Source organism: Carcharhinus amblyrhynchos, chromosome 14 (assembly GCF_965287045.1).
Source record: "Carcharhinus amblyrhynchos chromosome 14, sCarAmb.v2.hapA, whole genome shotgun sequence".
In the NCBI taxonomy this organism is placed as follows: domain Eukaryota; kingdom Metazoa; phylum Chordata; class Chondrichthyes; order Carcharhiniformes; family Carcharhinidae; genus Carcharhinus; species Carcharhinus amblyrhynchos.
Window position 1 is genome coordinate 12,024,505 of NC_137337.1, and position 13,433 is coordinate 12,037,937.

Consider the following 13,433-nt stretch of genomic DNA (forward strand, 5'->3'; position numbering starts at 1 on the left):
TCTGTTGTGACGAAATACATGCTGGCTTGTACAGAAAATCCCACCCAGTCTCAAAAATGTAATTTGATAAGATTTTGCAGAAGTATATCCAAATGCACTGAAGTTATGGCTTTTAAGGGGTATCTTGACAAGTACATGAATGAGAATGGGAATAGAGGGATATGGTCCCCAGATGCATAGGGGGTTTTAATTAGTCAAGCGGCATGGTCGGTGCAGACTTGGAGGACCGAAGCGCCTGTTCCAGTGTAATTTTCTTTGTTGACAACAGGAACATGCTTTGTAACTATAGAAGTTGAAGGCATCTCAGAATAAGTAAAAAAAATCTCTCTGTATGTTTGCTAAAAATTGTAATTACCATTTAATTCAGGGAATCTGCTTATTTATCAGCATAGTAGAGAGCACTTGGTAAACAGTGGCAGCATCACACAGAGTCAATGTGGATTTACAAAAGAAAAATCATGCTTGACAAATCTACTGGAATTCTTTGACAATGTAGCCAGTAGATGAGGGGAAGCCAGTGAATGTGGTTTATTTTTCACTTTCGGAAGGCTTTTGAAGAAGTCCCCCACATACGCAATTAGCATGTGAAGCTAAAGCACATGGATTTGGGAGTAGTGTGTTGAGATGGATAGACAAGATACAAAGAGTAGGAATTCATGTTTTTATTCTAAATGATGGTTGGGTACCGCAAGGATCAGTGCTTGGACCCAGCCTTTCATAATGTATATGAATCATTTAGGTGAGGAAACTAAATGCAATATCTCCAAATTTGCAGATGACTCAAAGCTGGATTGGAGGGTGGACTGTGAGGACGATGCAGAGACGTTTCATTGTGATTTGGACAAGTTGGGTAAGCAGACAAATGCATGGCAAGTACAGTATAATGTGGATAAATGTGAGATTATCCACTTTAGTAGCAAAAATACGAAGGCAGATTGTTAAATGGCTATAGATTGAGAAAGGGGAATGTGCAACGAGGCCTGGATGTCCTTGTACACCAGTCGCTGAAAGTAAGCATGCATGTGCAGCAGGCAAAGAAGGAAAATGGTATGATGGCATTCATAGCAAGAGAATTCCATTTTAGGAGTACAGGGATGCCTTGATGCTGTTATACAGGACTTTGGTGGAATTATATCTGGGATATTGTGTGCAGTTTTAGTCCTCTTATCTGAGGAAGAGATAGAACATAGAACATAGAACATTACAGCGCGGAACAGGCCCTTCGGCCCACAATGTTGCGCCGACCAGTCTTATTTTAAAAAAAAACATTGACCCACTAATCTAAACCAATCCCTTTTCGTCCATAAACCTATCCACCAATCTCTTAAACGCCCCCAAACTAGGCGCATTTACAACTGCAGCAGGCAGGGCATTCCAGTCCCTCACCACCCTCTGGGTAAAGAACCTGCCCCTGACATCCGTCCTATAACTACCCCCCCTTAATTTAAAGCCATGCCCCCTCGTGCTAGCTTTCTCCATCCGAGGAAACAGGCTATCACCATCCACCCTATCTAAACCTCTAATCATCTTATATGTTTCTATAAGATCCCCTCTTAGCCGCCTTCTTTCCAGTGAAAGCAACCCCAAATCCCTCAGTCTCTCCTCATAGGACCTCCCCTGCATACCAGGCAACATCCTGGTAAACCTCCTCTGCACCCTCTCCAAAGCCTCCACATCCTTCCTGTAATGTGGGGACCAGAACTGCACACAGTACTCCAAGTGCGGCCGCACCAGAGTTGTGTACAGTTGCAACATGACGCTGCGACTCCTAAATTCAATCCCCCTACCAATAAACGCCAAGACACCGTACGCCTTCTTAACAACCTTATCTACTTGATTCCCAACTTTCAGGGATCTATGTACACATACACCTAGATCCCTCTGCTCTTCCACTCTATTCAAAGTCCTCCCGTTAGCCCTATACTCAACACATCTGTTATTCCTACCGAAATGGATTACCTCACACTTCTCCGCATTAAACTCCATCCGCCACCTCGCGGCCCAGCTCTGCAACCTGTCCAAGTCACCCCGCAAACTTCGACACCCTTCCTCACAATCCACCACACCTCCGACCTTGGTGTCATCAGCAAACTTACCAATCCACCCAACTATACCCTTATCCAGATCATCAATAAAGATCACAAACAGCAGTGGCCCCAAAACAGATCCCTGAGGCACACCACTCGTAACCGAACTCCATGATGAATAATTACCATCAACCACCACCCTCTGTCTCCTATCTGCTAACCAATTCCTGATCCAAGTACCTAAATTACCACCAATCCCATACATCTGCATTTTCTGCAGAAGCATACCATGGTGAACCTTATCAAACGCCTTACTAAAATCCATATATACCACGTCTACTGCCTTACCCCTATCCACCTCTTTGGTCACCTTCTCAAAGAACTCAATAAGGTTAGTAAGGCACGACCTTCCCGCTACAAAACCATGCTGACTATCTCCAATCAATTCATTACTCTCCAAATAACTATAAATCGTATCCCTAATAATTCTTTCTAAAACCTTGCCCACTACAGAAGTAAGACTCACTAGTCTATAATTCCCAGGGAAGTCTCTGTTCCCCTTCTTAAACAATGGGACAACATTCGCTGTCCTCCAATCTTCCGGTACTATACCAGAGACCAACGACGACCTGAAGATCAGAGCCAGTGGCTCTGCAATCACCTCTCTTGCCTCCCATAGAATCCTAGGGTAAATCCCGTCTGGACCAGGGGACTTATCTATTTTCAACCCTTCTAGAATATCCAACACATCCTCTGTATCAACTGCAATACTTTCTATTTTACACCCCTTCACCCCAGTGACCTCCTCAGCTACATTCATATCGTCCTGCGTGAACACCGAAGAGAAATAATGGTTCAATGCCTCTCCAATCTCTTCCGGTTCCACACACAACTTCCCCCTATTGTCTGTAACTGGCCCTAATCTTGCCCTAACCAACCTTCTGTTCTTGACATACCTATAGAACGCCTTAGGATTCTCCTTAATCCTATCAGCCAAAGTCATCTCATGCCCTCTTCTAGCCCTTCTTAACTCCCTCTTCAACTCCCTCCTAGCCAATCTAAAGCTTTCTACTGCACTACCCGAGCCCTCAAGCCTCATCCGAACATAAGCCTCCTTCTTCTTCCTAACCAACAAATCAACTTTTTTTGTGCACCACGGTTCCCTAGCCCTACCAATTCCTCCTTGCCTGACAGGGACATACCTATCACAGACCCGCAGTAGCTGCTCCTTGAAAAAACTCCACATTTCAGACGTTCCTAGTCCCTGTAATCTCCTAGTCCAACCAATGCTTCCTAATTCTCTCCTAATGGCCTCATAATTACCCTTCCCCCAGCTAAAACTACTGACCCGAGGTTCATGCCTATCCCTTTCCATCACTAAGGTGAACGTAACCGAATTGTGGTCACTATCACCAAAAAGCACACCAACTTCCAAGTCTAGCACCTGGTCTGGCTCATTTCCCAGCACCAAGTCCAATATAGCCTCACCTCTAGTTGGCCTATCTACATATTGAGTCAAAAAACCTTCCTGCACACTTTGAACAAAAGCTGACCCCTCTAACGAGCTAGAGCTATAGCAATTCCAATCAATGTTGGAAAAGTTAAAGTCCCCCATAACAATTACCCTATTACTTTCACTCCTAACCAGGATCGTCTCTGCAATCCTTTCCTCAACCTCTCTAGAACTTTTTAGAGGTCTATAAAAGACTCCCAACAGGGTGACCTCTCCTCTCCTATTTCTAATTTCTGCCCATACTACCTCAACAGACAAGTCCTCATTAAACTTCCTCTCTGAGACTGTGATATAGTCCTTGACCAATAATGCTACTCCACCCCCCCTTCTACCTCCTTCTCTACTCCGACTAAAGCACTTGTACCCCGGCACCTGCAACATCCATTCCTGACCCTGCTCTATCCACGTCTCTGAAATGGCCACAACATCAAAGTCCCAGGTACTGGTCCACGCTGCAAGTTCATCCACTTTATTGCGAATACTCCTCGCGTTAAAGTATATACATTTCAAACCTCGCTCCGCCCCACCCCCACAATATGTTCTTGAACATCACAAGATGTTCTTGCTATTAAGGTTTACTGGACAATCCCTGGGCTGGTGGGACTGATGTAGGAGGAGAGATTGAGTTAGTTAGGATTATATTCACTTAAGTTTAGAAGAATGAAGAGGGATCTCATAGAATCCTATAAAATTCTAACAGGACTATGCAGTGTCGATGCAGGAAGGATGTTCCTAATGGTGGGGAAATCCGGAACTAGGGGGTCACAGTCTGAGGATACGGGGACCATTTAGGTCAAAGATAAGGAGAAAGTTCTTTACCAAAAGTTGAGAGCCTGTGGAATTCTCTACCACAGAAAGTAATTGAGGCCAAGACATTGTTTTCAAGAAGGAATTAGATATTACTCCTGGGGCTAAAGGGATCAAAGGATATGGGGAAAAATGGGAACAGGTTACTGAGTTGGATGATCTTCCATGATCACAATGAATGGTGGAGCAGACTTGAAGATCCGAATGGCCTAGTCCTGCTCCAATGTTTATATTTCTATATATAGTATATAAAAATGCCCAAATCTGTCATTATTGCCCTATCTAATTAATGGCAATGTCATAATGCTTCTCTTTTGAATTTTGGAACATAACACATTGATATTACAGCAATCATTCTACATTGAGCCAGTGTTATGCTGGGAGTAGGTAGCATTATTGTGGAGTACAAAGAGGGGAAAAAAAAGGTTATACCAAAGATGTTTCGAAAAAAAATGTTTGAATAAAATAAAAGATGAGTCATGGTTTATGACCTGCAACATATGAATGATTTAATGAAGTAATTCCAGTGAGAAAATTTTGAGTAATGTGAAAAGAGAAAATTTTCATTTTTTTTTACATTATTAGCATGAAGCATTTGTACGATTGTATAACATAGTGCAGAAATGTAAATTTCAAAAGGTGAAAATTTGGCATTTTTGGCAAAGCATCATCTTGGGCAGGAAAAGCAGAGAGTAGCCTGCTGGCTTCACCTGTTGAATTTTCCTGCATATTTTGAATGAGCCTGCAGGAAAAATTTGGGGTGCCCTTCAGCATAGTAACGATGGAAAATCCCCACCAAGGAACTCTGCCACTCCACCTCCCCATCATGGGACACCTTGATATCTCCCCAGTGGAATCCCCAAGCACCTCCCATTCAGATGTCTGCCCTCAACTCCCTCACAGAAGCCTCTGGGAACTCTTCCTTGGGGGCCAGGAGGCAATGTCCAGGCAGTGCCAGGTAGTAGTGATTGAACAGTGCCAAACAGCAGTGCCTGGGCGATGTTAGTGTATTGCCCAGGCACAACCCTCTTCCACCGTGAGGACAGTACTCATCTGTGCACCTCCGAAAGGTTCTGCATGTCATTGGGGACATGTAGGAATTCATGTTGGTGTGCTCTCACGCCAACTTGAATGGACAATTTAACATGGACAGACTATCAGACATAAACTGATATGCATAGTTGAATGGATGTAAATTGGGTTCCCTATCTTTAAAGCTGGTATTCCTGTTACATTATATTGCCACTGTTTGCACACCAACAAAACAGATCAGGATTCAAACTTATTCATAAAGAACATTTATGGAATGTTTCTTACCAACACATTTTGTTTGCTGATTATCCAGCTGATAACCAGAATCACATTTACACAAATATCCAACTTGCTGATTGATGCAATGTCCTGGACCACAAATGTTTGGTGAAACGTCACATATATCTATAACTATAAGTGTGAAAACAAAACAGCATAAAAACATCATATCAATTTTCAGACAGTAAAAGCCATTGCCACTTCATTTCTATGGTTAATCAAGTGAGTGTTAAAATGGAACTTGAGGTACTTTTACAGGTTTAAACTGTTCACATTATCAATCATGCATAATACATGCTGTTTGTCAGTTTCTGTTGGTTTAACATAATTGTAATTTGAAGAGTGGTTTAGTATTCCAGGCAACTGTAAATATGACTGAAACTATTCACATGTACTCAACTGGCATCTCTAACATTAAACTGAGACATTAATGTTAAACAAGTTTCTTTATCAATCCAAAGGTGAAAGAAAACATTTTTACAAAGATGTTCTCTTATTATTTTTGCAATTGTTTACCAGATATTGTTATACATCACGTTCATAGCTTTTTTTTTACAATAAGCCTTGTGGATCACACCTTAGGCTGATTTAAAGGAATGATACGTTAAAACATCGAGCAGAATTTTAAGGATAGCAAATGATCGGCGCTCGCCATCCCAATAATCACCACGTAATGCACTACTGTTGATTCTTGGAAGCTCACTGCCATTTAATGCTCATTTAAATACTGGTCAGAAATGGACAGAACTTCCATCTGCCCTTGGAAAGAGGTCACACCTATGACAGCTGTTGGCCAACCTGATTAGCCAACAGCTCTCCAACCTGACCAGGCACAGCACTGCAGTGGCCAGAAGTGGTGCTGCAGCTCTCTGCCTGGAATTAAGTTCTGGGAATTCTGGGGATGGAAGGAAAAAGGATGCCCTGGTGACTTGGGAGGGTGGGATGATTGTGGCATAAGAGGATAGGCCATGGGGGAAGGGAGGGTTTGAGCACCAAGATTCTGGGTGGGATGGCGGCCCAACTCTGAAGGGACCATGAGATGGCCGCCCCCTCCCCAAATTCCCATCCTAAATGAAGAAAATCTTGATTGCCCACCCTATTCTCACACATTCCAGACAGCCTAAAGATTGAAGCTGGATGGGAAAAGCCCCGTAAGTGTTCATTATCTTTAAGTGTTCATTAACATCCTTAATAGGTGAAAGGGTGAATTTCCCTCTTGAGACCCTCCTCGCCCAAGCTTGGAAATGTGTCTGCATTGGAGCAGGCAGATTCCCAGTGGAATCCCATCCAATCAATTTTACACACCCATCTCCTCCTACACCCCATCCCACCTCATCTCAGAACCCATCTTGGTAGAAGGGAAGGAACATAAAATTCTGCCCATTGAGTTATTGAGCTGGATTTTCACTCCCAATGCTGAGCAAATCTATGTTCGAAGGCTGCAAAATCACAATTTCAAAGTTGCCAAGTCATCCCGCCATCCACCGCTATTTCTCCTGCATTGGCAAACATGGCAGGTGGCGACTTAAAATTACTTGGCTTTGCATTTAAATTCCTGCTGCAAATTCAAAATTTCTCTTCCCATGGTATTTTCCCCAAGACGATTGGGTTCCTGAAGTTTGTGGGAAGCCCACAGCTAAGTCAGTTTGTGAATTTTGGAGGGGAAATCTGTTCTAGAGTTGGAAACCTTGTGATGATAAGTTTAAAACCTATAATTTGTAGCCAAATTCCCCTCCAACTTGATTTTCAAGCTCGCTGATGACACCACCTTAGTGGGTCGGCTCTCAAACAACGACAAGACAGAGTACAGGAAAGAGATAGAGAATCTGGTGAACCAGTGTGATGACAATAACCTCTCCCTCAATGTCAACAAAACAGAGAAGATAGTCATCAACTTCAAGAAGTGTTGTGGAGGACTGCCCTGTCTATATCAAAGGATCAAAGTAGAAAAAGTGGACAGCTTCAAGCTTTTAGATGTCCAGATCACCAACAACCAGTCCTGGTCCCACCAATGCCTCTACTTTCTCAGAAGATTAAAGAAATTTGGTACGTCCACTATGACTCTCACCAACTTTTACAGATGCACCATAGAAAGCATTCTTTCTGGTTGTATCACAGCTTGGTATGGCTTCTGCTCTATCCAAGGCCGCAAGAAACTACAAAGAGTCGTGAATGAACCCAGTCCATCACTCAAACCAGTTTCCCACCCATTGACACTCCCAGTTGCCTCGGAAAAGCAGCCAGCATAATTATAACCCCACACACCCTGGATATACTCTCTTCTATCTTCTTCCATTGGGAAAAAGACACAAGTCTGCGGACACATACCAACCAATCAAAAACAGCTTCTTCCCGGCTGCCATCAGATTTTTGAATGGACTTACCTTGCATTACATTGATCTTTCTCTAAACCCTAGCTATGACTGTAACACTACATTCTGCGCTCTCTCCTTTCCTTCTCTATGAACATATGCATTTTGTCCCCATTGGGGAAATGGTGGGGACCAGCAGAGGCGGCAACTGACGGAGGGATGGGAATCAGCATCAGCCAGGATGGCGATCAGGGTGGGATCTGCACTGTTTGGGGCTGTACTGGGAGATCAGGATCAGCCAGGGTGGCGATGTTTGGGGTGGTGACTGGGGGGAGGGGTGTGATGGCCGGGGCAGCAATAGTGGGTTGGGGGGCAATGTCCGAGGGGGTGACATCTCCCAATACTACTGTGTGCACAGTGCACTGGGAGATTAGGGTGCCTGCGCAATGATGCCCTTTGAGCTCAGTAGCCAAGTTCTCAATGAGAATAGGCTCCACCCCCTCTCCCTGCTAGTGAGAATCACATATGGGCTCTTCATTTCTAAGTGCCGTACGACTGCATCTTGGAGCTCACTCCCACGGAAAAAGCATGACGCTCTCCTGTTTTTGTGCTCACTCGCATTTAGAATTTAACCCCCCTTATTCTCTCTCACCCTGGCCATTTCAATTGTTGTAAGAAGTCTCACAACACCAAGTTAGAGTCCAACAGGTTTATTTGGTAGCAAAATCCACTAGCTTCCAGAGCGCTGCCCCTTCGTCAGGTGAGTGGGTCTTCTAATCACAAACAGGGCAAATAAAGACACAAACCCAATTTACAAAATAATGATTGGAATGCGAGTCTTTACAGGTAAGCAAGTCCTAAAGGTACAGGCAATGTGAGCGGAGAGAGCGTAAGCACAGGTTAAAGAGATGTGTATTGTCTCCAGACAGGGCAGTTAGTGAGATTTTGCAAGTCCAGGCAAGTTGGTATGGGGGCTACAGATAGTGTGACATGAACCCAAGATCCCGGTTGAGGCCACCTTCATGTATGCGGAACTTGGCTATCAGTCTCTGCTCAGTGACTCGTGCTGTTGTGTGTCGTGAAGGCTGCCTTGGAGAACGTTTACCCGAAGAACAGAGGCCGAATACCCCTGACCGCTGAAGTGTTCCCCAACAGGAAGAGAACAGTCTTGCCTAGTGATTGTCAAGCAGTGTTCATTCATCTGTTGTCGTAGCATCTGCATGGTCTCCCCAGTGTTCCATGCCTCAAGACATCCTTTTCTGCAACATATCAGGTAGACAACGTTGGCTGAGTTGCAAGAGTATGTACTGTGTACCTGGTGGATGGTGTTATCATGTGAAATGATGGCATCCGTGTCAATGATCCAGCATGTCTTGCAGAGATTGCTGTGGCAGGGTTATGTGGTGTCGTGATTACTGTTCTCCTGAAGGCTAGGTAGTTTGCTGCGGACAATGGTCTGTTTGAGGTTGTGCAGTTGTTTGAAGGCAAGAAGTGGGGGTGTGGGGACGGCCTTGGCGAGATGTTCGCCTTCACCAATGAAATGTTGAAGGCTTTGGAGAAGATGTCATAGCTTCTCCACTCTGGGGAAGTACTGGACGACGAAGGGTACTCTGTCCACCATGTCCCGTGTTTGTCTTCTGAGGAGGTCAGGCGGTTTCTCGCCGTGGCGTGTTGGAACTGTTGATCGATGAGTCGAGCGCCATATCCTGTTCTTATGAGGGCATCTTTCATCTTTTAGCACAGAGACATGAAAGGATATGACGGCCGACTTGTTCAAACATTCTTTGCCAAATCTAGTTGGATCACTTAAAAACACTGTTGGGTCCTATTCTCATCCGCTAAAACTGTTCACTGTTCTAGGATCAGACTGGAATATAAAAATAATCCCCGACTTGTGCAGGTCATCTTCCTAAATCTCACTTCAGTGTCTCTGTAATCTCATCCAACCCTGCGAGACATTTTGGCCTTGTGTATGGTCAATCATAGCTGCTCCAACATTAGTGATTTTACCTTCAGCTGTGTAGATCCCATGCTCTTGTGATTCCCAATCTCACTTTTTTCCATTAAGACACTTTTTAAAATCTACCTCTTTAACCAAGCTTTTGGTCACTTGACACAGGCCTGGATCATGGACAGGACCGGAAATTCTTGCTGAATGTCAACAGATATTTTACCTGATCACCAAATTTTCCACTTGCTTGTGATTGGACCATAATTTATTTTTATGTAGCTCAGTGTCAAAATTTATCTTACAATGTTCCTATGGAGCACTTTGGGACATTTCATTACAATAAAGACGGTATAAAATAAATTGTTGTTCTAATTGAATACTACATTGAACTGTTTTGCTGGAAACATTTTCCTACTAATGCACATAAAATCATAGTCTGGATCTTACAGAGCTGGAGCACAAATTGTTCATCCCTCTTCCTTATTGCAAGAATCAGCCTGCAGCTAACATACCCCAAAAAAGGCAGTCCCACAACCATAATACACTGCTGCTGGGCTGGAATGGGATATCCACCTCTCAGTGGGAGGAGATCCTATCATTGAGAGCAGCTGCCTAATCTGATTGCCAGAACTCAGTAGTGGGTGGCACTGGGACCACAAGCAGATCGACAGGGAAGGCAGCCATGGCATTTCTGACAGAGATTAGTCAGGGGTGTTGGATGGGAGGGATCAGGCAGCCCTGGGGGGCGGGGGGGGGGTGGTGGTGGTGGATGGAGGGTGAAGGGGGTGGGAGTGCATGTTTTAGAGATGAGGTAGCAAGGAACAAAGTCTGGGGTTGGGGTGTGTATAATAGAACATAGAACATTACAGCGCAGTACAGGCCCTTCGGCCCTCGATGTTGGCCCTCCAAATGCCTATCCACTGACTATTTGAATGCCCTTAAAGTTGACGAGTCCACAACTGCTGCAGGCAGGGCATTCCACGCCCTTACTACCCTCTGAGTAAAGAACCTACCTCTGACATCCGTCCTATAATTACCACCCCTTAAGTTAAAGCTATGTCCCCTTGTGTTAGCCATCACCATGCGAGGAAAAAGGCTCTCATTGTCCACTCTATCTAACCCTCTGATCATCTTGTATGCCTCAATTAGGTCACCTCTTAACCTCCTTCTCACTAACGAAAATAACCTCAAGTCCCTCAGCCTTTCCTCATAAGACCTCCCCACCATAGCAGGCAACATCCTGGTAAACTTCCTCTGCACCCTTTCCAATGCCTCCACATCCTTTTTATAATGCAGCGACCAGAACTGTACGCAATACTCCAAGTGCGGCCGCACCAGAGTTTTGTACAGTTGCAACCATGACCTCACGGCTCCGAAATTCAATCCCTCTACCAATAAAAGCTAACACAGCGTACGCCTTCTTAACAACCTAGAATATATTGGGGGGATTATATATTGTGGGATGGGGTAATATATTGGGTTGGATGCCCCCCCCCATGTGCAAAGGGTACCCCCACATGATGTACGCTCCTTCCCTTCTCCCATTATAAAAATGTTTTTAAAAATGGCCTGCACAACCAACCATATATGGTATGGCAAGTGTGTATACACAGTCAATTGACTTGTTAACAACTCCAATGGATCTTTAATTTTTTATTTAAGTACATCAGGTGGGCTGTCAATTTTGACACCACCTACTAACTCATGGGAGAGAGTTCTGGGTGGAATTCTGGCAAGCAAGTGATAGACATGCCACCCCTTAATATTTTTTGTGCTCCCCTGCCCAAAACATGCCCAACTGGGTGCTGTAATGTCCAGCCACATATCTTATAAAGATTTCTCATGGTTAAATAATTGGACACGATCTTCCCGCTGGCAGGATCTTCTGGTCTGGCCACCGGCGCACTCCCACCACGGTGGCATGGGGTGAAATCACTAGGAGATGCCATTGACAAGGACAGAGCCAGAAGATCGCACTACCGGCCAACAGCGTGCTGCCTCCCGCCACCAAGAAAAATAATATGAAGAGGCCAGAGAATCCTGGCAAAAGTGTTTTCTATAAAATCTGAGATCCTTTATTAAAATAACAGCCATCCATTTTCAAAAGTTCTGTAACAACATGTTTGTCCTAAAATGTTGTAAAGCCTGCCATCTATGAAATTTAATACTAATCTCCTAATGCTGGTGTAACCTCTGAACAAGTTTGCCAAAAATATGTTGAACAATATGACAATGAATCTTTGTATTAATCTATGTTCAGCTACAAGCAGTTGTTTAGAAATATTTTCTTGCTGCAATGAAATGTTTGTCAAAAGCAAACAAATATCTCTTTTGCTGAGCTAACATAAATTTTACTATTTTAATTTTTTTTGCTGTCCAGCTTCCCATAGTAAACTCCCTATATCACCACATTTTAGAACTGTATTGGTGTATTTTTCTTTTCATTTATTTGTTATTTCTCCCTTTGAAATGCTTTTCAAATGATGAGCTCCCTTTTCTACCCTAATGTAAGCCAAACCTAGATTAGTTATTATACACCTACAATAATTTACACCTCTAACTTGCCAACTTTATTTTGGATACAATCTGCATGGTGGCATACATGCAACCTCTACCTATCGAGATATTTGGTAATCCTAAACTCTCCTTTTCATGTCCTGGTTTGTAATATTTTCTTAGTATTCTTATATATTGTTCCAATGCTCCTTGCCACATTTTTATTTTCATCCCCAGATACCTTTCCACATCACTATGAAACATATGGAGTAATATCTGATCAATTTTCAAACAATGTGTAGAAGCTTCTACTTTTCCACTGTAAATTTCACCTCTCACTGATCTGCAGCTTTTACATAATTCCTTTTCTAAATTCTTGGTTCATCCTCTGACTTGACTGCCATCCTATTTTCGTATCATTTTTAATCAATCCATGATTAATAGCGCTGAGGGAATCTTACCGGCAGTTGATCAGCACGTAGGTCCTCACTGGCTAGGATCACGTTTGGTCTCCAGCAACAGGGACCAGGCGTAATGACCTTACTACTGAGACCGGAGGCCATTGAGGCCTCCAGATGGTCACGGACAGAGGGGCAGTGTCCATTGAGCATGCCAGCCTGGTTCTTTCAGCCTGGGACCTTGACAGTGCTAGCCTAGCACCCTGGCACTGCCCACCAGGTGGCCTGGCATTGCCAGCCTGGCATGCTGGCAGTGCATAATGGACACCTTAGCGCTGCCCACCAGGCACTGGACAGTGCAAAAGAGTGGGGGGGGGGGGTAGTAATGGGGGTTGTGTAGTGAATGAGGGTGATTGTAATGGGGGGGGGTTGCGATTGGCAGGATGATCAGGTTAGTGGGAAAGGTGAAGGTGATGCCTGGGGAAGTAACAATCTCCTAATGCGTTGTACTATTGTACACATCGCATTGGGAGATCAAGCGCATGCACAATGTCACCCTCTAGCAGTCAGGTAATTTCTTGGCGTGAGTAGACTTCGTCCACTGTCTGTTTGGTGAGA

At 44.1% G+C, this 13,433-nt stretch overlaps 1 protein-coding gene across 1 annotated transcript in view; it reads right to left on the reverse strand.

Moving 5' to 3' along the window:
• LOC145352441 (latent-transforming growth factor beta-binding protein 2-like) overlaps positions 1–13,433 on the reverse strand; it is a 440,928-nt gene that overhangs the window by 164,617 nt on the left and 262,878 nt on the right. Inside the window, exon 16 of the mRNA XM_080202303.1 lies at positions 5,665–5,790. Coding sequence (XP_080058429.1) covers positions 5,665–5,790 — 126 coding nt within the window. The remainder of the gene's footprint in view (positions 1–5,664; positions 5,791–13,433) is intronic.